Consider the following 27958-nt stretch of genomic DNA (forward strand, 5'->3'; position numbering starts at 1 on the left):
GATTAGGAAGCTATTTCCATAGCCTACAGAATATGAATCTCCCCAGCTGAACATATCTAGGTTTTCTCCTCATCCTCTGTGGTGCCTGCAGAACCAGAAAGCCTATTTAATAACATTGAGGGTTGGGCTTGGGCCAAAACAAAAACTGTTGGGTTGCGTCACTCTTCTGTGGAGATGCACTGCTCAGTCACGTTTGCGAACGTCTCCTGAACCCTGAACTCGTGAAGCTGCCTTCTTCCAAGTCAGACCATTGATCTGTCTAGCTCAGTACTGCCTACACGGACTGGCAACATTTCTCCAGGGTTTCAGACAGGGAGCGTCTCCCAGCCCTACCTTGGGATTGAATCTGGGACCTTCTGCATGCAATGCAGGTGCTGTATCTCTGAACGACACCCTTTCCCCATAAGGCAGGTGTGGGGGACCTTTGGCCCTCCAGTTGTTGCTGAACTACAACTCCCGTCGTCTCTGTTCATTGGCCAAGCTTGCTGGGGCTGATGGGAGCTGTAGTTTAGCAACAGCTGGAGGGCCAAAGGTCCCCCATTCCTTCCATTAAGGGATAAAGAGGCTGGTGCAGAGTAGCTGCTAAGAGAACAGGCTGTGATGTGGGAGGCTGCCGGTTCAAATCTTGCATCGGCCACAAACTCACTAGGGCAGGGCTTAAAGCCTGCAGGGTCTCGTTTGCTTTTTACGAGAACCCTGAGGTTCACCAACCTTCGTGCAAAATGGTGGCTCAAGGCAGAGTGAGATGTATTTATTTATTTATGGCTTTTAAACCCCATCCATTAGGCAAAAAAGGCCCTCAGAAGGGCTTGCAAAAATCAGTTTTGAGATGGCCCTTGCCCTTAGGGTATCATTCTAGAACTGAGGTGGGGGACCTTTTTTGGCCCTGCAGGCCTGGTCTTTATCTGTTCTCACTCCCTCTCCCCATGGACCAACTTTGACAGGTGGGAGGGACAGCCCACCTGTCGCTTACCTGATGCCAATATGGCATCAGACAGTGACAGGTGGACTGTCCTGCTCCCTGTCAAAAGTCCCTTGTGCAGCGATTCTGAAGTGCCCACCGGCTAGGCAGGTGTCGAGCACTTTGGAATCACAGCACAAGGGGCTTTGCCAGCCTTATGTTTGGGAAGTGCTGAGCATAGCGCTGGCAAAGCGCTTTTTCCATTGGGCTTGAACTTACTGCCCACCAGCTATCTGCTGGGGTTGGCTGCATGATCACTTGATTTTAGCAATGGTTTCAGTGCAATGACGTCAGGTGTGAGGCTGGTGAGCGGGGTTTGTGAGAAATGGCCTTGCAGGACAAATTGGGATCCCTGCCAGGTTCAGTTTGGTCCTTTGGAAAGACGTTCCCCACCCCAGTCTAAAAAGACATGTCACACGAGGAAAAAGGAACTGTGGGGTGGAGGAAAAAGCAAGATCAGGCACAAGTTTCCTGTATTCCATGAAGCCATGCTTCAGGTGGAATGGCCTTTGTGGGCAAGCCCAGAACAGATCTGATCTGAGGTCCTGACATAGTTTTCAGTAGCAGAAAATGAGCTTATGTTCCCTTTCCACAAAATTTACGCCCCGGCTTCCCCACCCCCAAACTTTCTTCATTTTAGCAGCCTTAGTTTAGGATGAGGGGGAGGAAGGGGGAAAACTGTTGTTGTGGCTCTTGAAACAGTTGGTGGTCAGACACTTTTGCAGATCTGCACAGAGATTTTTCTAGGAGATCAGTGCCAACATTCTGCCCACTCCCAGCACCTAGAAGAAAGCCAAAGATTAATGTTGGGTTTCTCTCTCTCTCTCTCTCTCTCTCTTTTTTTTACAGTCCCTGATGACCTCCTCATGGCGTGAGTAGTTGCTTTGGTCCTTTTTGTTTCCTTCACCTCCATTTTTGTACCTAACTTAATGCCAACAACTAAATGCTTCACATTCATAAAATCCTGTGTACAAAAATGTGTATATTAGGAGAAAGCATAAAAATACATGGCATTCGTGAAGATAACATATAAAAATGCATTATATAAGGGGAAACTTGCAAAAACAACGAGCATTACAATGCTGTTGAATTTTCACTTATTTCTTTTTCTTCTTTATTTATTTCTTCCATTTCTACCCCACCTTTCCTCCAAGGAGCTCAAGGTGGCTTACATGGTTCCTCTCCATTTTATCCTCACAACAGCCCTGTGAGGTAGGTTAGGCTGAGAGCAACAGTGACTGGCCCAAGGTCACCCAGTGAGCTTAATGGCCTCGCTGGGATTTGCACCCGGGTCGTAGTCCAGCACTCTAACCACTACACCACCGTTCGCTCTCAAAAGTCTCATGAAGACTTCCTTTAAAAAAAATAAAAATCACAAACTCATGCAGAAATATGGAGAACTGAACTTAAAGGTGGAAATGAAAAACCGAAATGGACAGAGCTGCCAACCTCAGTTGTCGGTGGGCTTTGGCATTCCTTTTGGTGAATACTGTTTCACCTTCTCTATGCATCCTGCCCTTCCTTCGCACAGCCAATTTCACACATGATCTTTCCGTGCCCAGTTTGCATCCTTCCAAGTTGCTTATCCGTGCCGAAAACGGGGCTGGCAAAACGGTCAGAAATTATCTTAGTCCAAAAGCCTCTGCACCTGAGTGCATTCCTGTTGGTCAGTTTTATGTGTGGCATAGTGGTTAGTTAGAGTGTTGGACTGCGACCTGGGAGACCAGGGTTCGAATCCCCACACAGCCATGAAGCTCACTGGGTGACCTTGGGCCAGTCACTGCCTCTCAACCTCAGAGGAAGGCAATGGTAACCCCCCTCTGAATACCACTTACCATGAAAACCCTATTCACAGGGTCGCCATAAGTCGGAATCGACTTGAAGGCAGTCCATTTTCATTTCCGTATCCCATCTTCCCTCCGAGGAGCTCAAAGTGGCCTACATGGTCCTCCTCATCCCCATTTTATCCTCACAACAACCCTTTGCAGTAGGTTTGGCTGAGAGACTGATTGGCTCAAGTTCACCCAAGGAAAGCTTCGTAGCTGAACAGGGATTTGAACTCTGGTCTCCCAGGTCTTGGTCTGACACTCTTAAACAGCTATACCACACTGGCTGTCAATACCCTACCCTTTTTTTGCCTTGTTCAGCAGTCCACACAAAGACTGGGCTACTAACCATTTGAAAAAAAAGAGAGAATGAAACACTAAGTAGGTTTCTAGTCCTCATGCTGTTATTGAAACATGTCCTGAAAATGTGTGACCTGTTTTCTCCTTTAAGTCTTAGAAATGAGCTGAGTCTGGGAGTGGAAAAGGTTAAGACTGGGGAGGTAGTGTCAGTCAGTGGGAAGCACAATCTCCCACCAGAGAGAGGATAGCAATAAAGAGGAGAGCAGCCAATGCGCAGACATGGCTCCTAGCTAGAGGCCGGCCTCCGTCTCAGATTTTTCTCTCTCCCTATCCCTCCCCTCTGGATTTTCCTCCACCAGCTGTTCCATTTTTGAGCAGCACCCTGGCTTCCTGCCAGTGCAAAGACAAAAGGCCTATTTTTAAAGAATGAAATTTTAAATGGGGGCTCGGATTCTGTGCATGGAAACTGGGGTTGTCCTGGGCCTCCACAGGTCCTTGACCACTACCCTCTCTTTCCACGGCCCCAACCTGCAGCTAAAGGAACACTTGTTCACCTCCTCCCCCCCAGTTGGCTGCTCTTCTGCAAAGATGGGAACCTATTTTGTGTTTCCGTTTCCATTTCTCCTTCTCCGATTCCCAGCTTTAAGGGACAAGTCCATCTGCCAGGCTTTCAGCAACCGTGACGTAGAGATTAGGGTCAGCTGTACTGTATGGGGTTTAAAATCCCTTGAGTTCCTTCCTGGACTCTTGGGTGGAATTAGATCTGCTTTCCCAGAATAGAAAATCCATCTTTCTGATGCTGTTTTCAAACTGGGTCCCGTTCCCCACACCCTCCTCCTTTAAGTTTTAGTGGCTAATAGGACATTGTGGCAAAATTGCATACCGTTTGTTTGTGACATCCTTATGCTCGCAAAACCCAAACTGGTAGGATGTTCCGGCCTAAAATAACGACTTAAAGCTTCCCAGTCTGTGGGGTTGTACACGGTAATAGTGTCACTGGTGGATTAAAGCCTCTTGGGATAGGCATTCAACAATCGCCTTGCTCTCTCAGGATTTGCAAAGGTGGTGTTTTCCCATCAGTTTGGCGAGTGTTCGTTCAGCGATGCAAATTATTTCTGCTAAAGTTCCCAGTCTGCAAACGCCATTCATTAATCATGCCTATGTAAAATAATTTGTGGCCTCAAAGGAAAAACAGATCGCCTTCCCATAAGCTTCCCTGTCTGGTCGCCTGGAAGAGGCCATCGCTCGTCACAGCTGACCAGGAAATTTGGCTGTGTTTTAGCCTATGCTAATAATCACTACTGGGGATCCTTCAACTAACTTATTAACAACACAGATCCTATCCATGTTTACCCAGAAGACCACATGTGTACAGGAGTAGCCAACGTGGTGCCCTCCACATGTTGTGGACAACAACTCCCATCAGCCCCAGCCAGCATGGCAGACGATCAAGCAGTCAACCCAAAGCAATATGCGAGGGGGCAAAGCCCCTGCTTTGCATGGAGAAGGGCCCAGGTTCAGTCCCCGGCATCTCCAGGCAGGGCTGGGAGAGATTCCTTGTCTGTACCCCTGTAGAGCCATGGCTCTTAACCTTTTTGGGGTCATGGACCCCTTTGAGAATCTGGTGAAATCTATGGACCCCCCTCCCCAGAAAAATGCACATGAACACACACACAAAATGTTGCATATAATTAATTTTATTGCATTGGATCTGACTATGCATAAAGCAACTTCCTATGTTCTTATCTAAATTAGCCCTTTGTTCAGAACCATGAGGACTGGAATCTTACTTTACCTTTAGAGCAAGGGCCGTGGCTCGGTGGGCGTCCACCGGCTTTGCATGCTGATTGTCCCAGGTTCAATCACTGGCATTTCCAAGTACAGTTTCCTGAAAACTAGTCAGTGTCAACAATACTAAGGTAGATGGGCCAATGACCTGACTGGGTATAAGGCTGCTTCCTGTGCAGTGTGGCAAAGCAGCTGGAGTCCTCTGATGCAGAGTCCTCGACACCCTCCCGAAACTCTCCTTCCCATAATCCCCAGAGCTTTAAATGCCTTTTAAAACCAGCTGTGGTTTGTACGGTAGAGTGACCTTTACGGCTTCAACAAAAAACCCTAACCCGTCGCTTTTCTTTCTCCCCAGGCTTAAATTCATCTTTGGCGCTTCTGCCCTCCCTGCTTTGGACTTGGTCGACCGCCAGTCGGTCACGCGAATGGTCTCACCCAGCGGAAGGACTGTCTACCAGGTACCATCGCCGTCTTGTTTCTTTGGGGGCTTGTTTTGAGGAGCAGGGGATGGGGGGAGTGCGGATAGAGGTAGATGTGAGCCTTGGGTGTACTTCACCCTGAAATATGCACCTCAGCATGCATTAAGTAAGAGACCTCAAAGTGTATACCCTGCCCTGCAGTGGTAGCGCCCCTACTTCCCATGCAGAAGGTTCAGTCTCTGGCATCTCCAGACAGGGCTGGAGACCCTGGAAAATGCTGCCAGCCAGTGTAGATGATAATGAGCAATGGTCTTACTCAGTATATAACAGCTTCCTACATTCCTATTTAAATTTGCCCTTGATTCAGAAACATGAGGACTGGAATCTCCTTTGCTTTTTAAGGGAAGAGCCATTGATGCGTGGTAGAGCAGCATGTTTTACATGCAGAAGGCCCAAGGTTCAATCCCCAACAGCATCCCCAGGAAGGGCTGGGAACGTCCCCTTGCCTTAAACCCCGAAGGGCACTGCCAGTCAGTGTAGACAGTACTTAGCTAGATGAACCAACGGTCTGACTCCAGATAAGGCATCTTCCCATGTTTCTTCTGATGTGAGCTAAGGCAGCCTTCACCCTGCTGATGTTCTGAATGGCAGCTGCCATCAGCCCCAGCTGGCATCAAGACATCTGCGTCCATTGATAATATGATCCCGGAGCGATGTTGTAATGAGAGTAACGATGAAATGGAGTGCAGCAGAGGTGGGGAAGAGCTCTGAGAGTTCACAGTTAATTTGCGAGGAGTCTGCCTGGCCGACAGGCCGTGTTCAAAGACAGTCGCCGTCTTTGGTGTCATTGGGGGGGGGAAGGCAATAATTGAAAAGCTTCCTCCTTATGAAATGCCAGCAGACAGCTCCCTCCTGGTCAAGTGAGCAGAAACAAGCTGTCTGCTGTTCTGTTTCCTTGGAAGCAGCCTTGGGTCTCCGAAGGACCAGGGCCAGACACCTCCATCAGTCCCCATTTATTAATAAAATTTAAGGACATACCACGAGAAGAGCCTGCTGGGTCAGGCCAAAGGGGGCATCTCGTCCAGCATCCTGTTCTCACAGTGGCCAACCAGATGCCTCTTTGGGAAGCCCACATGCAGGGCCTGAATACAAGAGTGCTTCTTTCCCTCTGGTGATTCCCAGCAGCTGGGATTCAGAAGCAGCTCCCTCCAACCACGGAGGCAGAGCATAGCCATCATGGCTAAATGTAAATGTGCTGCCTTCAAGTTGATCCCGACTTATGGCGACCCTATGAACAGGGTTTTCATGAGGCTGAGAGGCAGTGACTGGCCCAAGGTCACCCAGTGAGCTTCATGGCTGTGTGAGGATTCGAACCCTGGTCTCCCAGGTCCTAGTCCAACACCTTAACCGCTACACCACACTGGCTCTCAGGGCCATCATGGCTAGTGGCCATTAATCACCTTTTCCTCCATGAATTTGTCTAATCCTCCTTTGAAGCTCTCCAGGTTGGTGGCCATCACTGCCTCCTGTGGGAGCAGAATCTATCGTTCAACTGCGCGCTGTCTGAAGAAGTCTTTTTTCTCTCTCCTGAATCGTCCAACATTCCGCTTTGTTGGATGGCCCCGTCGGGTTCTAGCACCGTGAGAGAAAGGGCCCCCTTTTCCGCTCCCTGTGGTCACACGAGGGGAGAGCCGGGGTGCCAAACTGCCCGAAGGTGCTCTGGGACCCTTTGTGGAAGAGGATGCCTAATCTCCACCCCCTCGCTTCTCTGATCTGTTTACTTCTGCTAATTTGCCTCCTTTATTTATTTTTCATTTATTTGTTTTTTTGGGGGGGACTTTCATCTTAATTACCTATTTTTTTTTGGCAGCCTGCCTGCCCCCGGAGCATTAAATAAGTGGATTAAACCTGCCAGGCTGAAATATTGTCTGTGGCTCCCAAGCCTTGTTAGACAGAACGGGAGCTAGATTAGCTGCGTGACGGATGACATGGAGAGCTGGTTGTGTCTGTTGGTCACCTGCCAGTTTTTCATCTCTTCCTTCCCCCGGACCTGGCTGAGGAGGTGGTCCGGCGCTCTGTTCTAACCTGCCTCAGCGGCTACTAACTCAAGACCTTTCCTACGTGCTTTGAGGAGGGTCCGGGGACCTGTAGCAAATGTGTCTGTTGGTCAAGCGCCAGGTTTTCCTCGGACGCTTAAGTGGTTGGGCTGCCTGGCACCTATTCCCCCTGCCCCAGTCTCTCTCATTGTGCCCAATTCTGAGTCAATTCAGGATATTTGAGCTAGGAAGTATGTTGATTTGGCTCGCTCGGGAACTTCAGGACAATAAATGCCTCCGACCAAGATTTGATGGGCCTACGCTCTGGAACCAGGCCACCTGACATAAACACACACACACACACATCGCCCCGTGGGGCACTTCTGCTGCCTCAGAGAACATTGACAAAGGAACATGAGAACAGAAAATATAAGCAGGGTCCTGTCCCCCCCCAAAGAATCCTGGAAGCATTTTCCGAACTACAACCAAGCTGAATGGCCTGGTCCTTGGAGACGTCAACTTTCACATTCCAAACAGTTAAAGCTGCTTTGTGAGATGTCTCCATTCCTCTTTGTTTCCGTTATCTGAGACTTCATTTAAGATAATAATTATTTAAAAATCCCTCTGATGCATCTGCTGCTGTTGGCGTCAGAGACAGAACACGGGGTGCTGTGTGAAGCGTGTTTGTGTGAGTTCGCCATTTTGTTACGTCATTAACATCTCACCCTTCTTTCCAGGAGCTCAGTGTGGCTTGAATGCATCTCTTTCGCAACAACCCTGCGAGGGGAGGCTAGTCTAAGGGAGAGTGACTGGCCCTTAGTCTTCCAGGGAGTTCAGCAGCTGGGTGGGGATTCGAACCTGTCTCTTTCCTAGTCTGACACAGACTCCAATTTCTACCTTCTGACCCTGATAAATTCAGGTTTTCATATGACTAACATTGAGGACAACCCTGTGGGCTTTTGTGTGTCTGTCATAAATAATTTCTTTCCCTCCCTTCTGCCCACAGGTGGCTGGCAGCTCAGGAAAACTCTACACTTGTTATGCCTCCTGTCACTTCTGCACTTGCCCGGCCTTCACGTTTTCCGTCCTGCGGAAGGGCGACAGCCTTGTGGTGAGTTTGACGGGCAAGGTGGGCAGGTGAGAGTGTGCCTCCAGGTAGCCTTTGGACTCCCAACTCCTACTGGCCCCATCATCAAACAGCTGCTCAGTGGACAATGGGAATTGGAGTCCAGCCGCACCTGGTGGGGGGCACCAGGTTGCGGGGGGAAAGTCTGACTGCTTACGTTTCGCTCCAGCTTCTGTGAGGGAAAACAGAACACTGCAGAATTAAAAAGATGAGTAGTTAGAGAACATGGCTCAGTGGGTAGAGCCTCTGCTTTGCGTGCTGACAATCCCAGGTTCAAATGCCCCAGCGCCTCCAGTTAAAAAGGGACTGGGTAGCAGAGGATGGGAAAGGCTAGAAATGGTTCAGAAAATGGCAGCCGGGACAGTCGAGGGGTTGGAGCGATTCCCCTGTAAGATAGGAAAGATTACAGTTGGGGGAGGCATTTTAGTTTAGAGAAAAGTCGAGTAAGAGGAGACATGATAGAGGTGTGTAAGATTATGCCTGGTGTGAAGGAAGTGGACAGGGAGACGGTTTCCTCCCTCTCTCATAATACCAGAGCCCAAGAAAGTCGCCCAACAAAACTGAACGTTGGGAGGTTCAGGACAGACAAGAGAAAGGACTCCTTCATCCCGCACAAAATTAAAACTGGCATTTGCTGTCACAAGAGGCAGTGGCGGCCACCAACTTGGATGGCTTGAAAAGAGGATTAGACATGTTGATGGAGAAGGAGAAGGCTGTCAGTGGCTACTAGCCACAATGGCTATGTTTTCCCTCCCCTGCCTAGGGATCACATTGGGGCAGGGGAAGAGCTATTGTGTTCATTGCCTGCTTGCTGGCTTCCCGTTGGGGGTATCAGGTTGGCCACTGTAAGAACAAGTTGCAGGACAGATGGGCCTCCTTTGGGCCTGATCCGGCTGTGCAGGCTCTTTTGTTGTTCCTACCTCTGTGGCCCGAGCCCCCAGCAGCAAATGGAGGCTGGCTTTTAAGCCTGTGCCTCCCGACTCTCTGCTAGAAAACCAGAGAGGGAAAGATGCCGGCCTTTGTTGCCAACCCTGCCGGCCTCTGCTCCAGGCACTGGGCCACGCTGCTCACGGCGCTCATTCCCTTCCTTGCAGTGTAAGCACCTTCTTGCCGTCTACCTCAGCCAGGCCGTTGGGGCCTGCCAAGAGCTGACTGTGCCGGACAAGCAGTTGACACGACTCTTGCTGCCAGAGCAGGAGGAAGGAGGAGGAAGGCTTCAGCCCGGGTTACTCGGAGAACGCAGGCGCTCCGCAGCTGCCCCTCCACGGGCAGCCTCAGAGAGCCTGCTAGGGCAGGGAGGGGGAGCCTGTGTGGCCTTTTCCCACGTGGCGGACTCGGACTCCCATCAGCCCAAGCAGCAGCAGGGAGGAGGGTGGGAGATTGGGGGGCGCCTCTCTTTAGAAGAGGCACTCCTTCCCAAGAGAAGGGAATGCCGCCTCGGTCAGGGCTGGGGGACGTCTGTGGATCCTCCAGATGTTCATGGCCTCCGACTCCCAGCAAGCCTCAGCTGCCAGCAATGGCTGCCATGATGAGAGTCTGAAGTCGACAACGCCTGGAGCGCCTCAGGGTCCCCAGCGATGGGGGCGAGGGCTTCAAATAAAGTGGGACTTCTGAATGATAATAATTCTCCCACTGCCCGCCTGAAGAGCCCTCCTGGCTTCTGCGAAGGATTGCTGGGAACCTGGGGTCTGTGTGTGCCTTTGTCTTGGAATTGTTGTGTGCTTGGCCTTGAGTATTGTATGGCACGAAGGTCATGTTTAAAAAAATGTGTACGTATACCGCACCAGATTGAAAGTGTGTGTTTTTTGGGGGGGAGAGAGGCTGTGAATTCTTCGGGGCCCACAAAGGGCCAATTTGGTTCTGTGTTCCACAACTGAACATTGTACAGGACTTACAAAAGCCGCCGTTTGTGTTTGCTGAGTGTCTGTGGGAGTGCAGGATCTGGGTACATTCAATATATTACTCCATTCTGAGTTCAGCTTTTTGAGACTGCCCACTTCATTTTAAGTTTCTAGTCCTTATTGCTGTAAAGATAACATCACTGTGATATAGATAGGTGAGAACCACTATAGCGTGTTGTTGTTTTCCCTGTTGGGCAGAGGGAGGTTGCATGGTGGTGGTGCACAGGGACAGCACCAAAGTGGGTGGGGCCACTTGCTTTTTGCCACCCTGCAGGAGTGTCAGACTAGGAGGGAAAGGACCCATGTTCAAGCCCTCGCTCACCTATGAAGCTCACTGAGCAATCTTATACCAGTCTCTCTCTTTCTGTCTTTCTCTCTCTCTCTCCCCCTCTCTCTCTCTGCCTAACCTACCTTGCAGGTTTGTTGTGAGAATAAAATGCACAAGCATAACAGCGGGTGCCCCTTTGAACTCATTAGAGGAAAGGCGCGGCAACATTTAAATAAGTAAAGTAATAGTAAATAATTGACAGGCTGTGGGTCAGCATTAGCTGAAGCCTCAGAAGCAAGAGAAATAGCTAAATAAGTTTGGCTCTTTTGAGATGGGGGGTGCTTGAGCATACTGGCCGCCCTGTCATTGAGCAAAATCAGAGTAATGTGTACAGAGTTCAGCAGCCAGCCTTTTTTCTTGATGAGGGTTCAGCCCGGCTAGAGAAATGACAGCATCGTACAGCTGAAGGGTACCTTGAGGTCATCTAATGCAACCCCCGGCAGGATTCTTTTGACTACAGCATCCATGATAGATGCCTGGGTACTCTCTGCTTAAATCCCACCACCTGAAACTGCCTGTTCCTGATTACACAGCCTCCCACCTCTCTCTCTGTTTCTATTTTTGCTGAATGCCAAGCTTAAGTTGACAGGAGAATTAAAACAAAGTACATCAACTGCAACATAAATTTTTGCCCTCAGAAGCTCTCTTTTTATTAAAAAAGAAACTACTTACACCAGGCCTCTCTCTTTTTCTGAGTTAAAACCAGTTGTTCCGTTACCAGCCCTGAAATTCTCCTTAACTCTGCCCCTTTCATCACAATTTTCCCCCCAAAGCAACCACACAATTTAAATGCCATCGCTGGCGTACCTAAAAAGATTTCCCACTGGAGAATACCAGCAGCATCAAACAACTGATGATGTGTCTTTTTAATTAAAAAGGGGGGGCAACGGGGGGGGAGACATTATATCTTTATGCAAAACAACAAATTATAACTTTTTTTAAAAAATGTTGCTCCTTATCTTTTTCTCACACACCCCTTTCCCTCCGTTATTGTTATTTCTGAACTGTGAAAAATAAAGACATCCACAAAGGAAAACAAATAGAGCAGCAGGGTTGGAAAATCTGCCCTTGTTCCAGAGGCAAGAATTCAATATGATTGTTTCACTTCTTTCAGGAGGGAAATACAGATCTCATCTTCCCTTCCACCCCCCTGCCTCCAAAGTTGGATCTGTTTGGGCCTCAGACAACTTGTATTGTGGCCGTAACATTCCTCCTCTCAGAGGCAACTATATATTTTTTAAAAATCACACACACACACACAAACAGAAAAAATAAATTGTCAATTTTTTTTAGAGTTGAAAACAAGGGACCTTAGAGGTCATCCAGTCCAGCTCCCTGCTCAATGCAGGAATATATATTATAGATTTGAACTGCAGCAATACAAACAGTTAAATAGGGGTCAGTTGTCATCACAGCCTCTTGGAGTGCACAAGGGTCACCTAGTCTATCTGTGCCCTCAAAATGAAGGAGGTGGCGGCGGCAGCCTCAAATGCAGGCAGGAGACGTACTGATGTTGCTGACTGCCAGATGACGTCTGGGGAAGTCGTCGGCCTTGCATAGGACATACCGCCAAAGGATTTTGCGGAAGGTACACCGGAAGTCCTGGATCCGGTAGGCGTAGATGATGGGGTTGATGACCGAGTTGGCGTGAGAGAGGATAATGGCCAAGTTCATGGCCCAGGTGGGCTTGTAACTGGCAAAGTCCCAGAGGAAGAGGTTAAGGCAGTTCAGTACGTGAAGGGGCAACCAGCACAGCACAAAGAGGCCCACGATGATGGCCAGTGACTTGGCGGCGTTGATCTCCTTCTGCAGCGTCGTGCGGGAGTTACCCATGAGCTCCATCTGCCGCAGCTGCTTGCAGGCCACCATGAAGATCTTGATGTAGATGGCCAGCATGATGAGGAGAGGGAGGAGGACACAGCCGAAGAAGTTGAAGTAGACCATGTAACTCATGGGGACCACTTCCTCAAATAAGCATGCCTCGTGGCTCCCGTTTGCGAGTGTCGTACAGTTCCGGTTGTTCCAACCCATCAGCGGAGTAAGTCCGATGCCGAAGGAGAAGACCCAGAGGATGGCGATGAGGCCCCGCGCCCGTTTTCCTGTCACTAGGCTGTTGTATCTGCAAGCAATATATATATATACACACACAAATGTATCAAGAGAGGGCTTTATGAATTAACAGTTATCTATGCCGTACAGGTTTAAGACCTTCAATAACCTTTTATTATGTTCACCCACATGAGTGGGACGCTTACCATCAGAAATGTTAAAAGGGGAGGGAAATGTGATAGACACACCACACACCCCCTCTTCTTCCCTCTTGGATCTGCGTATTACTACTTTTGACATATTTTCATTGGAAACTTTGTGTAATTGGCAGCCACGACTCCGGTCCTCAACCTCAGCTCACACCTATTTGTATTCCTGACAACCAATGCATGCTGTGGAAAGGTTATCATGATTAAGAAGCTTGGAAGTAAACAAATCCAGAACTAACATAGGAGTACAACCATCAGCCCAGTTCCATGTAGCTTTAATGGAACATAGAGATCCCCATCCAATAATACAAGAATTTCCCAATTGCAGTTAGCTGTAAGGTTCCTTCCCTAGATATTCATTCATAGTTTGCTGGGCCAAGCCAGAGGTGCCATTACAGGGGGGGGGGGGAATCAGATGAACAGGTCAGGGTCCACCTTTCCAAAGCACATGGAACCAAAATTCCAAGTAGTTCAGTATCCTGTTTCTGAATGGACAGTCAGGAAGCTCAGAAGAATGACAAGGTGATCCCTGATTGGTTGTCCACAGATCCTCTACTGCTCAGTTTTCAATCCCCTGTAACTTCCCAGTGTCTCCACACTGCTAAGCTCCCTTCAGCCTGGAGATTAAGAAGGGCCCTGCTGGATCAAGCCAACGGGGGCCCATCTAGTCCTGTATCCTGTCCTCCCAGTGGCCAACCAGATGCCCCAGTGGGAAGCCCTCAAGCAGGAGCTGAGTGCAACAGCAACTCTCCCTACTTGTGATTCCCAGCAACCAGTATTCAGAGGAATACCGTATCCGACAATGGAGGGAAAACATGACCATTGTGGTTAGTAGCCATTGATAGCCTCAGATTCTTCTGTCAGTCTTCTAGTCCCAAGCAGTCCCAACCACAAGTGCACATTAGCACAGTTCATTCTGTTCTGGGCAGCCACTGCAGGGGAGGTGGTGGGGAGAGAGAGATCTCAGTCAAAGCCAAGGTCAAGCTCTGGACTTTTCCTCTGCTTCTTCATCTCTGCTCTGCTCCCTGTGGGAAAGCAGATAGAAGCCTTGCAACGCTCTTGGATGGGAGATGAGAACAATGGGGGGATGTGAGGAACAGCAGGGAGTGGGAATGAACTCGGAGGAGGTGGGGGTCACTCAATAGAACCAAAGCTGGATTTCCCCTCCAAACAACCAACCACAACAAAAATTCCAGAGATTCCCACATCAATGAACGTGATGGGTTAGCAGCTCGATGACGGTTCAGCTGCTACCTGCTAATGATTCATTGTTGTTATTAATTCCATGCATGCCCACCTTGACCTCCAAGGAACTCAGGGCAGCCTATATCATTCTTCACCACCGCCACCTCCTCTAGCCTCCCAACAACCCTGCGAGGTAGGTTAGGCAACTGGTCGAAGGTCACCCAGTGACGTTTCATGGCCGGGTGGTGGGGATGTGAACCTGGATCTGTCCAGACCATTGTGTTTGATCGATCAGGCAGCAGTCCCGTGACAAAGGTCCTGTTCTCTGCTTGGCTATGCACACTTGCTGCTGGGGCATCTCCATTTACAGATGTAAAGCGGTTTCGTTGCTGTTGCAGTCACCCACCCAAACTGCCCCCATAAGTTTGAGAGGGGAGTGTGAAGAAATACTCAGCTGGGATCATCCCCTGCCTCAGAACTATAATTTCCAGAGTTCCAAAATGAGGGGTCAGGCTGTAGCTCAGTGGGAGAGCCTCTGCTTCGCATGCAGAGGGCCCCAAGTCTGGACTGGGGATGACCCCCTCTCTGAAACCTGGGGAGTCGCTGCCAGTCAGTGTAGACGCTATCAAGCTAGACGAGACACCTCACTACCTGATTCATTATTAGGTGCGTTCCTATGTCCTAATGCAGCCTTTCTCAACCTTCCTGTCCCCCGATGTTGCTGGACTCCAGTTCCCATCGTTCCTGACCACTGACCATGCCGGCTGCAGGGGCTGATGGGAGTTGTAGTCCCAACAATATCTGGGGACCCAAAGGTTGGGAAAGGCTGTCTTAAGGGAAGGACCATAGCTCAGTGGAAGCGTATCTGCTTTGCATGCAGAAGGCCCTAGGTTCAGTCCCCAACGGCATCTCCGTCAGAAACCCTGGAGAGTGACTGCCAGTCCGTGTAGGCAATACTGAGCGAAATGGACCAATCTGTTTTGGTATGACAGCTTCCTATGTTCCGTGATATAGCAGTCTGTCCTTTTCCAGTGTAGCTGAAATGGGGTTACACTCAAGGGGGGCGTAGCGGCAGACTTGGGGGAGCCCTGAGTTTCCCAAAGTGCAATAAAAGTTTTAGGGGTGGAAAACACCAAAGGAGAACTCCAAAAATGGCCCAATGAGGACTCAGCATGCTCAGTAGGCACAGGATGCTGATGGTCTGTGTTGGGGGGGGGAAACGCCAAAAACGGAATGGAGCATTGTGGCAATGGGCATGGCCGGCTGCGCACTCAGCACAGCAACTTTTTGTTTCAGGCTTCACTTGCAGGAAGCCAAACAGGTTAGGAAAGAGGTTTGAATTGGTGTTGGAGGCGTGTGGCCACAGGGGAGGATGCCACGAAGGTGGGGATGGAACAGCCCTTTTAAGAGAACACGGGCAACCTTGGCTCTTCCTCCCCTTCTCACACAGAGCAGGAAGTGTACACAACCGCCACAAAGGCGGCCATTCTTTGCTACCTTATTTGAGCTTCTACTTTGCTTCCTGCATTCAAGGATATGAATGGGCATCGACGTTCTTCCGGTGTGCCCTAGGACTCCCATGGAAACGAGATGTCACCACATAGCCGGAATGTCATGCTTCAGTTAAGGAGAGATGTCAAGTTGCTTAGGGAGGAGGAGTGGAGGAGGGAAGGGGTGGTGGAAATATTTAAAAGACCGTTCGCTTCTTCCTCTCCTACCTTGCAATCAAAACAACACACACTTATTTACTTGGAAATAACCTGTGCCGCCAATGCAAAGCATTTCGGTCCGATCCAGCAAGCTTGGCCTGTAGTAAGCCTTCCAGAACCCAAACTGCCACAGCAAGCTTTGCATGACCTTAGCACAGGTTTAAAGTCTGCGTTGCTGAACCTCAGCTGCCATCCAGACACAGAGAAAACAGTCCCGGCTTAGAATTTGGAAACAAAACAGATTTAGAATTCACCACAGCTCAAGGCTTTCAGTGGGAATTTAAGATAGGAAGAAGGCTCACACAAGACAGATATTCAGATACGTGTCTGAGTTTTCTTGGGCTTATCCCAAGTGGAGGGTGGTGAAGGCAACCTCAAAGTACAGGAAAGAGACAATCTCCATAGCCGTGTAAGCTCCTTGGAAGCAGAGACCAGCCACTTTTGCTTATGCTGTAATACCACTTTGTGTCAATAAAACTGAGTAAACTCAAAATGCTCCCCACCAAAGGTAATATATTTAAACTCTGGCAAGTAATTCTCAGTGACAGAAACCAGGCTTCCTGCTATGACCGTTTCACCCACCCATCAGCACAGAACTCGCAGAGAGCAAGAATATGCTCTTACTTTTTGAAGATCCAACTGGCCACGGTCACCTGTTTGTGGCTTGGGTGGTTCAAGATCGGCTTAGTGGGATCACTCGATGGGTCACTGCGCATAAGTTCCCTGACCTGGGTTGGGCTGGGAAAGGAAAGAGGGCTATACAGCTGCTGACCCAGCCGGGAAGGCCTGCTAATTTGCTAAATCCTGAGGGTGCTTTAAACCAGAGTATTTTTTAACCACCGTGGTTGAAGACGTGCAGCAGGGAGAGAAGCAGAGGAACATCCTCATTTTTTTCTGTGTCCAGCACAAATCCAAACTGGACTGAACCAATGGATAATCTCTTACCCCAACACATTTGCCACAGTGGAGGGTTTTTTTTTTGTCTTAGGGAAGTTCTAGCTTCTAATGAGCAACACATGCACGTATTTTTTTCCTGGCTGGTAACGTCCAAATGGCATACCAGAATTGCTACTGGACCGAGGGAAATGAATTTGTTGGTTTTTAAAAATTATTATTATTATTAAGAATTCATACCCACCCTTTAGCATGAGGTCCCAGGGCAGGACAGAATAATTTCACAAATACAATATTAACATTGGTTTAAAACAATTTATAAAATTTGTGAGCCTGGGATCTTATGGTGTGTGTGTGTGGGGGGATTGGCAGGCAGCAAATACTGACCAGTGCTACTAGTCCATCTCGCTCACGGGAAGACATTCATTTTCAACGCCAAATCTGGGTTGCTGGCTTCCGCGCGCATCCACCCACCCCGCAAGTTATGTTCCTGTGTCTTTAAAAACCACAGCCCAGGATTCAACAGGTGAAGTCAGCAATGGTTTCCTCTGTGTGGAGAAGCAGCAGTTAAAGGATAGGCTTCCCTAGTTGCACTTCTGCCTGTCAAGGTTTTGCCTGGCACAAGGAAAGAGGTTGTTAAAAACCACAGATCAATTCCTGCTTGGCAATCAATGAACACTCAACGACCTCAAAGCAAGGCACCCCATCCCTCTCTCTCTCTCTCTCTCTCTCTCTCTGTTAAGCCTCCGTTCTTCACTTTGGAAAAATGAGAACAAACGCCTCACAGACACTATTGTTGTAAACCTAAATGGGATAAAAATCCCCCCCCCATTTATGCATTTTTTAAAAATACTTAATTATTAATACGCCAAAAGAGGCCTTTTCGCTCTTTGATCTTGTTTACCTTCTCATCGATTAATTTATTAATTATTGATCCAGCCATTAATGTTCCAAAAAAGTGTCTCGGAAACTTTGTTTATCCGCTCAGAGCATTCGCCACTCAATAATTCATGTTCAAAGCCGGGTGTGTTTTCATGTTACAGGCTTGAATTCGGCCTTTATAATAAAACCAGTGTGGTGGTTGCGATACGACTGTGCCCATTTCACAGATGACGAGACAACTGATTCACAGTCCTGGAGGGAGACTGTCGTTGGGGCACTTGTGTCCTCCTTCCTAAGCAGGAAGAGGAAACACCTTAGCCATTCTACAGAGTATAGCCTTGAAAAATAGCTCCATAGAAGAAGCTAGCAAATAATCAACATTTCCTTTACAAAGCCATAGGCTATGAAGCCTTATATGAAGCACTTCAGAGGGTTCAAAATATATGAGCTGCCTCAGTAACTGTCCACACGCAGAGAATAATCCTTCCTTTGAGATCAACATTCACATTATCACTATAATCATTACAACAAGTTTTGCCCTGCAAAGGCAAGAATTATTACCCCCATATTACAGACAGAAGAGCTGGTCTAGCACAGTGGGGAGGAGAGCCTGGCTGGGAGTCCAGAGTTCAAATCCTGCTCGTGTCTCCTGGGGGTCAAGGGCCAGCTAAAGATCACCCCACAATGAGTGGCTCAGGGGTGACGTGCCCTGCCACCTGTGCAGCCGTGGGCAAGTTGCATAGTCCGAAGGAGCCCAGTTGCCCCCCAGCAGGCAGTTGCGGACAAGGAAGGGGCTGGCTTGTGCTGCGGTGGCAAGCTGAGCAGGCCCTTGCCAGCTGGGGAGGACTAGCCTCAGACGGAGGCAGTGATAAACCCCCTCTGAATACTGCTTACCATGAACATCCTATTCATAGGGTTGCCAAAAGTCGGGATCCACTTGAAGGCAGTCCCCCCACATTACAGACAGAAACATGGAGGCTGAAAGATCAGAACAAGGGTTGTCAGCATGGTGCCCTCCTGATGTCACTGGGCTGCCACTGCCATCATCATCCCTGACCACTGGCCATGTTGGTTGCCAGGGCCACTGGGAGACAGAACTCTGCAACGTTTGGAGGGTGCCACATTGGCTACCCCTGGATTAGAGGTTTGTGCCAGCAACCTTGTCATCATCCCGAGGCCAACAGCAATCCAAAATGTTCACTAGAATGAGACCTTTTTCCAAATCTGGGACAAGAACTGCATACCCGTCACCCCACCCCTGAAATTGCCACCTTCCGCCCCTCCCTAACCAAAAACATCTCATTGAACTAGTTCTGCTGCTCACAACCCCAACGGCAGCTCGACTTTCAGAATATGTTTGGGGCGGCAAGGGGGAGAAAGGGAGGGCATCTCAAGTGCTTCAGGGTTACACGAGGGCATTCAGATCCTTCACATTTGTAGGATTTACTGTGGAACCCAGCGTCCTGATCAGATTTTTTACTTTTACTGTTGTGGCCGCAGATGCACAAAACTGAAAACATGCAAACCATCACCATCAAAACCATTTTAAAATGGTGATCTTCTAAACACACACAAGCTGAGGTGTGCTATGATTGGCTTTTCAACCTTCTGTTTTTGATTTTTTAAAAAAAGTCTTTAAAAAAAACCTTTCTAGCCCTCATGGTCACAAACCTAGGATTTGAAAACTACACGGGGGAGTTAAAGATATTTACACTTGTATGTTTTTCTTAATTCTAAACACCTCTGCTCTGCCCAATAATCAGGAAAAGGTTCACACACGCGCACTGTCCAAAAATCAGCTGTTGTTGGGAGAATGGCGTTACAGCTCACTCATCAAATCTGGAAAAATTCTTACGTGAACTTGAAAAACCATTTGCTTGTGGGGTTTCCCATCTGCCCCCACTAAATAGCAGTGACTATCAACCTGTATGAAACATTGGCTGAAAATATCCCCGATGATGGGGAAACCGCACTTCTTGTGGCTTTGCTATTAGTTATCACAAACCACCCTGGAAATTTGGAGTTGAAAGCTGCTTTGGAAATGTTTTAAACCAATGGTGGGAAATCTCTGGCCCGCAGGCCTACTTAGAGGTCTGTGGGCCACAGGCACCCCACGGCTGATTTAAATGACCCACCGAGCCATTAAAACGAAACCACACACGCCCTTTCCCGCCCCCAACAATCTGCAATGTCAGGCGTGACCACAATCAAGAAAGACTCTCCCTTTGCAGTGGTGGTGTGAAAAAGAGCATCAAGTAATGCTCTTTATCCACTTAACGGTTGCAAAGATGTTACAAGGCTGGAAGGATAAACACCCAACGCCTGCTACTCAGTGCTCTGAAGATCTCACTTTCCTTTCTGCATTTGAGCACATAGCTTAAAACCAGCAAACTCGTTTGGATCCCTTCTTATACATTGTATACATCAGAATTCTATGGAATTCAAACTAATAAAATAAAAGGCAAAGTGTAAGAAATAGCCAAAGCAACAAAAATACAATTAAAATCATACAGTGCCTAGCAGCGCGTATTGAATATTTTTGTTGTGGTTAATGTCAGCTGCCAAGGTTACTCCCTGTTCTCTGTTATATTTGCAAAAATAACAAAATATTTAGAAAATATGTATTTAAATAAAGAAATATAATTACCAAGGACTATTTACTACCGCCATGGCTGTCACATACGTATTAATGGGTGCGGCGAATGAGGGACAGCTGCAAAGCTGCTCCTCATCCCATAAACTGGAGGCAACTCTGCAAATTTGTAACTGTAGGAAACAAGGCCGATCCATAATTGTAGGAAACACTGACCCACCACGTGGCTAGTCTTCTTCTGTTGTGAGGCCTGGCAGTATTGTAAAACCAGCATACATATTAAAAAAAAATAAACCTAGCCGCCCACGATCCATAGCTGGTGGGTTGCAATTGACTTGATGTGTCGCCTGTTGTGGTGGTGGTGGTGCTGAGTGCCAGAGGAGCCCTGCTTTGCAGGAGGAAGGCCCCTGGTTCAAACCCTGGCGTCTCCAGTTTAGAGAGGGGTGGCAAGCAATGGGAGAAGACCCTCTGCCTGAGACCCTGGATGGCTGCTGCCTGTCAGAGCAATTAAGTTTATTGTCTGAAATCTAAAGAGAGGAAAAAATGAAAAGGGGGTTGTGGTTTTGTTTTTGCAGGCTGTTGTAAATTTTTTTAAGGAGGCTAGCATTTTCAAGACACAGTCACATCCTGGCTGCATACAGCCACCGGTCCCCGGAGGCTGTCTTGAGTGAGCCCCCTGGTCCTTTGCCCACATCTCCTGCAATAATAATAATAATTATTATTTTTACTACAACTAATACTATTATAACTATTATTATTATTAAAATGTATTGCCCACCCTTCACCCAAAGGTCCCGGGGCGGGTGACATCAGTTTTAAAACACTTAATTAAAAACAACCTAAAATCACAATGTCTCAAAAAAAAATTAGGAGGGTCCTAAGAATATCTCTCAGGTGTCAAAGGCCAGGGTAAAGAGGTGTGTCTCAGTGAGGTTGCCCGATGCAGCTCGGTGGGGAGGGAGTCCCACAGCTGGAAGAGTTGTCGCGGAGCTCAGTGGGTCAAGCATCTGCTCTGCATGCAGAAGGTGCCAGGTTCAATCTCTGGAGTCTCCAGGTCGGGCTGGGAATGTCCCCCTGCCTGAAAGCCTGGAGAGTCGCTGCCAGTCAGAGTAGACAGTCTTGAGCTAGATGGACCAACGGTCTGACAGGATAAGACAGCTTCCTATATACCTCTCCTTTAAAGAGGAAAACCAGATACTCTGTGGCCCTCCAGTTGTTGCTGGACTACAACTCCGATCATCCCTGAAATGCCCAAGCTGGCTGTTGGGAGTCCAGCATCATCTGCGGTGCACCACAGGTCCCCATCCTCGTTTTAAGCTTCTGTTTTTTAAAAAATTACTTTGCTCGCAAGGCTGCTTTCTCTCAAAAAGTCAGGGAAAATCTGCATCTATGCCTAATAAATTGGCATATGCATATTTGATGCAAAATTTGAGGCCTGGGGAACTCACTGCCACAAGATGCCACAGTCAGTAGCTTAGAAAGGTATTTGTTGTTTTAAAAAAGATTAGACACATGCTTTGGGAAGGAAATTCTATATTGCTAGGATGGGAAACTTGCAGCCCTCTGAATGTTGCTGGACTACAACTCCCATCACCCCTAGTTGTAGGCCATGCTGGTTGGGGCCGATGGGAGATCTTGAATAGAACCTCCATCTTCAGGGCACTCTACCTCTTAATGGTAGATACTGGGAACAAAGAATGGGAGAGGGGTGCGGCCTTCATACTCTCGCCCTGTGATCTAGCTAGGACTCGCTTTGTCAAATCCAGCCAGGTTTTCCTACAGTCCATCTCGTATACAAGCTGCGGTGAAACCTCAGCATCAAATCAGATTGCAACGGATGTAGCCTGTAGCAGGCAGACTAATCTTCTGTCGAGCGACGCTTGTTTTTATTCTTCATATTCAACATTGGTTTCAAAAAGCAAAACTCGAGGCTGCTAACAAAGTCCAAACATTTAAAAGGATACCTAATTTTTAAACAACAAACCCTCCACAGTATGACAGAGCTACTGTTGAGGGGGGGGGAACATCACACCCCCAAAAATAAGCCCACTAAAAAAATGAACCGCTTTAGCTACTCGCCAAAAGGCGAACTGTGATGAAACCGGGTGAATACCTCTTAGCAGGATATTTCTGCTGTCTTGGTGCCGTCACAGAAAGTCCCATGTTCTATTCCCACCCTCCATAGGAATGTACGGAGATGCCTTCCAGTATCAAGTTAGACCGCTGGTCCATTGAGCTTGATATTATCGACACTGACTGGCAGCAGCTGTGCAATTTCACGCAAGGGTCTTTCCCAGTCTTACTTCATACCAAAAAAGCATGATGTTGCTTTCCATGGGTCTCCTAACCTTAAGTCCATTGGGATATGCTCAACAAAGTCCTCCTCTGAGTAGACCCACTGAAATTAATGACCCTAAGTTAGTCACTTTTGTTAACTTCAGTGGGTGTACTCTGAAAATGACTTAGGCTGCAATCCAGTACACACTTACCTGGGAGTAAGTCCCATTGAACCCAATGAAGCTTACTTTTGAATACACATATATTGGATTGCAGCCTTAGGATCACGTTACACTGCACTTTATTTTTTAAAACTTTTTTTGTAAAAAAAAAAAGGAATTGTTGACCGCTCCCATAAATAGCAAGACATAGGTATTTAAATATATTTTAAAATATTACACTGTTGTTCGAGAGACAGCATCAGTAAAAATACAGGGAACACTTTAAAACATCTATTCCTGTGCAAATTCGTGGCAGAAAAATTGCAGAATTGATGCGTTTGTGTCGCTCCTTGGGACAGCTAGGCCGGAAATTGCATCCTAATTTTCTCCTGGGACAACCAAATCAACCAGCCTTGGAGGAGAAGACATGATTCTGCATAAATTTCCCCAAACTCCAACTTCAACCCTCAGTGGCTTTGATGAGCTTATCTCTTATCCCCAGCAAACCACACGCTCGGAGCCAGCAATGCATCACTTTCCTCTTTCAAAAATATGTGATTATACAATGCCCTGTTAGCCAAAAGCAACTAGACCTTCTCCTGTCTACAGCTGCCTGTGAGTTTCCCCCTCCTCTAGCTGGACAGATGCTCCTGCAGCTGCCGAACGGGTAGAAAGGCAACCAGTAAAGTGCCCGTGCTTGCTCTTTGAATTTCTGCCTGTTGCGTGGCTGTTCAGAGCACTTCTTCATTCAGCCGCGTACGTATAGACCCGAACAGGGAAGATTCCAACAGGCCTGCCCGGCTTATTATCCAGGGCTTGGCTTTGATGTGAACCCCATAAACTCTTTCACTGGTCAAGCCATCACCACGCCTGCCTATCGCTTTGGGTGCTGTTGCAGCAGAGAAGGAGATTCAAACATGAAAAGCACATGGGATAAATTAGCAGCGGATGATAGACATCTCCACAGAGCAGGGGTGGGCAGCCTCAGGTTCACAGGCCAAATGTGGTCCTCAAGGCCTTCCTATCTGGCCCTTGGGACTCTCCCGAGGACACACCCCTCACTGGCCCCGCTTCACACCTTATTTGGGGTTTGTTTCTCTCTTTTTTGGCTTGGCTAGAACATGTCCTCGAACTCTGATCATCCTCTATGGAGGATAGCCGCCCTGGGCTCCTGCTGGGAGGAAGAGTGGGATATGAATCAAATAATAAATAAAAATAAATTAATTAATTAATAGAGAGGGGGATGCAAGTCTGTGTAGAAACCAACCTGCTGTACGAAGGCAACGTTTACTCATTGCTCCGCCTGGTTTTGCCTCTGGCCTTGCCCACCACTGGCGTTTGGCCCCCAGAAGGTGGCCCAGAAGATAATGTGGCCCTTGAGCTGAAATATGTTCCTGGCAGAGAGAGACAGAGAAGCATAGTAGGAATCTAGGAAGCTGCCTTATGTTGAGTCAAACCATTGGTCCATCCAGCTCAGTACTGTCTACACTGACTGGCAGCAGCTCTCCAGGATTCCAGAATGGGTACATTCCCAGCCCTACCTGGGATCTTCTGCATGCAGAGCGGACACTCTGTGACTGAGCTATGGCCCTCCTCCAGTCACATGGGGCAACCGGACACAGAGGGCACAGCAGGTGCGTGGGCTTGCAACGCCAGAGCCCACAGCTGATATTTTGATTGTAAGGCAAACGGGAGCAGAGACTTTATGTCACACGGCAAAGCATCATGTACAGAAATGGCACGGTGGAAACTGTAAAGCACTTAGAGTTGTCTTTAATTATAAGCGATGTATAAATAAATCCGATAAACCCAATGGATCAGACGAAAGGTTTGTGCAGTCCCATTTTCCACGGTGGCCAAGGGCAATAATTAGCCCTCCCACTGCTGTTCCCCAGCTATCAGCAGTTCAGGGACAGATGGCATCAGACCCTGGAGGATCTACAGAGCCAGGACTAGTAGCCATTGATAGCCTTACCCAGGGATGGGGGGGGGAGGAATTCACATTTAAAGGGGATTTGCTACCAGGATATGCTCACATGGAGGTTTTGGCTGCAAACAGCGCAAAGGTCTCCTCCGAAGGGGTTGGCCCTGGTCTCTGCCCTCCCTCACCATATGGCACAGCTCAAAGCCACACAGTGAAGACTCTGCACAAGGCTTCAAGCGAGCTGTCCTCCAATGGAGACATCAACTTTTCACATCCCAAAGCGTTGGCTAAGTTCCAGAGGCTGAGCTTGGAAAAGTTACTTTTTTGAACTACAACTCCCATCAGCCCAATCCACTGGCCATGCTGGCTGGGACTGATGGGAGTTGGAGTTTAAAAAAGTAACTTTTCCAAGCTCTGCAGAGGGACCCTTTCTGCAATGGATCCGGGGCATGTTTTTGCCATGCCCGCTAGGCTTCACAGGGCAGAACTCCCACCCCCAGATACAGTTTTGGGGGAAAGCCACTAGGGCCACTGTTGCTCTTCAAGACTTCAGAGCCCTTCACATTATCTCAGTAGTGCTTCGCAATAACCCCATAAGGTAGGCCAGTGTTATTTACACACACGCACACACACATATACATATGATGGGCATAGGAGAGGACAGAAGCTCACCCAGGAACACCTAAAGAGTCTATAGCTGAGCCAGTAATCCAAGGTAGATTGCAATGGGGTATAGAGGCTCAATCGGAGGATCATTACTGTGGCTGACAGACCTGTCATTAACGAATTAGTCAACGGCCATTAGACCACCGCAGACTACCATGTTTAAGCACAGAGGATGGGCACCTCGCTCTCAGAGGCGATTTTCTCACGTGCAAGTACCTTCAAACATTTTCCGCTATAAAAGTGTATGAAGCCCTTTATAAATAATCTTTTTCTGTTCATTTTTTTTTTAAATCAGGGCCCCCAAATCTACCTCCACTGTCCGAGATGGTAGGCTTCTGTATACCAGTTACTAGGAATCATTCAGTGGGGAGTGTTGCTCTTGTACTCAGGTCGTCCCTTTGGGGCACCTGGTTGGCCACTGTGAGCACAGGATGCTGGACTAGATGGGCCCCCTTCGGCCTGATCCAGCAGCCGGGCTCTTCTGCTGTTCAGCCTCAACCGTGTCTGCCCTCAGTAATAACCCTGCGAGTTTAACTCATTTGCTGCGTCCGTTTAACAGAGGGGAGGACTGATGTTAAAAAGCCAGGTTGCTGTGACCAAGGCACCCCAACCGTTTCAGTAGACACCACGTGGTTCAGCAGCGCAAGCTTTGCCACTGTACGTATCTCTGAGCATTTGAAGAGGATTGCAAAGCTGATCCTAATCAACTGCATGTGGTTTGCTGTTGAAGGGGCATGACTCACAAACGCCGGAATCTTTAACCCACCGACTCGGACACAGAGGTGGAATTTTAACCCAGATCCCCAAGGCCGGCGTTTAATCCTTGGAGAATGCTAGTTCAAAAACGAAAACAAGGACATGCAACCTAACCCACCCCTCGCTGTAAAGCAAGGAAACAGAAGTTGCTTACAATGTTAGAAGGGGAAGAGGATGAGGAGGCATCAGTTCAGACCTTCTTCTGTAAGACAGGACCCACGTCCATGCCACAATTTACTTGCAGAAACAGGACACAGGAAGTTGCTTTATGACTGAGTCAGACTGTTGGCCCATCTAACTCAGAATTATTCACACTGAGAGGTCTCCAAGGTTTCAGGAGGCCTTCCTCAGCCCCACCTGGAAATGGCACTGGGGATTGAACCTGGGACCTCCAACTTGCAAAGCAGGGGCTCTGCCACTGAGCAACAGCCCTTCCCCTAAAAATAAAGCAAGACTCTAGTCCTCATGGTTCTGAACTGGTTTAAACAGGAACACAGGAAGCTTCCTTATACTGAGTCTATCTAGATCAGTATTGTCTACCTTGACCAGCAGCAGCTCTCCAGAGTTTCAGACAAAGTCTTTCTGAGACCTACTTAGAGATGCTGCCAGGGATTGAGCCTGGAACCTTCTGCATGCCAGACAGCTGCTCTGCGTCTGAGCTACAGCCCTCATCCAGAGACGCATCGCTCGAGTGAGCAAGCCAAGCCACACAACAGAAGGCAAATCAGCCAACACACAAACCTAGCTCAGGTTCCTAGATCTGGTTGAGGAAAATGCCTTCTTTCCTCCCGTACCCCCCCCCCCCAGCACGGCCATACCTAAGCGGGATCTTGATTGCCATGTACCGGTCAACTGCCACCGCCAGCAAACTGAAGATGGAGCTCTGGGTGAGGACCAGGACAAAGCAAGCCAGGAAGAGGCAGGAGTGGAAGTTGATCCTCAAGCCAACGCTGATGGTGATGGCGAAGGGGATGGCCAGCAGTCCCACAGCGATGTCGGCCACTGCCAAGGAGACCAAGAAATAGTTGGTGGCGTTCTTCAAGGTGCTGTTGATGGCCACTGCCCAACACACCAAGATATTTCCCAAGATGGACAACACGGCGATCACCAGCTCCACTGCGATGTACACCATATCCATGCTTTGGAGGGTCATGGTGGGATGAGGACGTGGTTATTTGAAGGAGGGGGACCTATCGACACCGGGCAAGGCCATGGTGCAGTCAGCGACAAGCCCCCCCCCCAAAAGCAGCAGTCGAGAAGTCTGGTAGGGAACAAGGACCACCTCCCCTTACCAGCAGACACAGGGGAGGCGTGCCGATGGAAAAAACAAAGTTTAGCCAACCCTGCCACCACACTGCCATGCCTGCTGGGACACATCTGCAGCCATTATCAGTGGACCACGGACTACGAAAGCTTCCACCACAATAAATTTGGTAATCTTTTTATGGGGGCACAAGGCCTGCGGTTGCTTTGCTGCCAGAGCCAAGCACCAGGAAAAGAAGAAGCAAAAAGGCACCAGGCACCGGCCCCTTCTTCCACTAAGTGCCACCGGGTGAGCCAAGCGCCAGCTGAGCCCAGCGGAGGGCACCGATGGAGGCACGGGGTGGCGGTCTCAGTGCTGAAGTCTAGGAAATGGGCACAGCCCAAGCGAGGAGGGCAAGGAAAGGATACCTCCTGGAGGCATCCCAGGGTCCAAGCAGCAAACTGATGTGGCGGGTGCGCAACAGGCGAGTCCAACGTTGAGTTAGGAGTTCGAGGCTGCCAGGCTTCCTGTCCCCCGCAAAACAAGCCACTGCAGAGCCCCCTTTTTCTGTCCTTAGAATTAAACAAAAAACCACGTCCTTCTTTTCCGTCCTCTCCCCGGATGGGCGCCGGCTGGTCCTGCAAACTCTCCGGCCAGGAGGCGCGGCGCCCTTCTCCCGGAGGAGCGGCTTGCGCGTCTATTTCTGCACGTGGGGAGAGAGCGTG

General features: G+C 48.7%; 2 protein-coding genes across 7 annotated transcripts in view; one reads left to right on the forward strand and one right to left on the reverse strand.

Annotated features, from left to right (window-relative positions):
• Positions 1-27958, forward strand: part of ZSWIM7 (zinc finger SWIM-type containing 7) — a 67143-nt gene that overhangs the window by 3904 nt on the left and 35281 nt on the right. For 5 of the 6 annotated variants that reach the window (XM_061605247.1, XM_061605248.1, XM_061605252.1 and 2 more), the window contains exons 3-6: positions 1811-1832; positions 5231-5333; positions 8337-8441; positions 9551-10239. In XM_061605247.1, coding sequence (XP_061461231.1) covers positions 1811-1832; positions 5231-5333; positions 8337-8441; positions 9551-9985 — 665 coding nt within the window. In that variant the 3' untranslated portion in view covers positions 9986-10239. Of the gene's footprint in view, positions 1-1810; positions 1833-5230; positions 5334-8336; positions 8442-9550; positions 10240-27958 lie in introns of those variants that run through there. The other variant, XM_061605253.1, reaches the window with a different exon arrangement.
• ADORA2B (adenosine A2b receptor) lies at positions 11364-27931 on the reverse strand. Its single transcript, XM_061605246.1, has 2 exons — positions 26809-27931; positions 11364-12804 (listed from the first exon to the last, which is right to left on the reverse strand). Exons 1-2 carry the CDS (start codon positions 27141-27143, stop codon positions 12171-12173), a joined length of 969 nt encoding a protein of 322 aa, XP_061461230.1. The 5' UTR covers positions 27144-27931; the 3' UTR covers positions 11364-12170.

The sequence above is a fragment of the Rhineura floridana genome, chromosome 21 (genome assembly GCF_030035675.1).
Source record: "Rhineura floridana isolate rRhiFlo1 chromosome 21, rRhiFlo1.hap2, whole genome shotgun sequence".
NCBI classification, from domain to species: domain Eukaryota; kingdom Metazoa; phylum Chordata; class Lepidosauria; order Squamata; family Rhineuridae; genus Rhineura; species Rhineura floridana.

Coding starts and splice junctions, on each gene's coding strand:
- ADORA2B (XM_061605246.1), bottom strand. CDS start 27,143: ATGACCCTCCAAAGCATGGATATGGTGTACATCGCAGTGGAGCTGGTG. Junction 12,805..26,808: donor GCAATCAAGATCCCGCTTAG/GTATGGCCGTGC, acceptor TATTGCTTGCAG/ATACAACAGCCTAGTGACAG.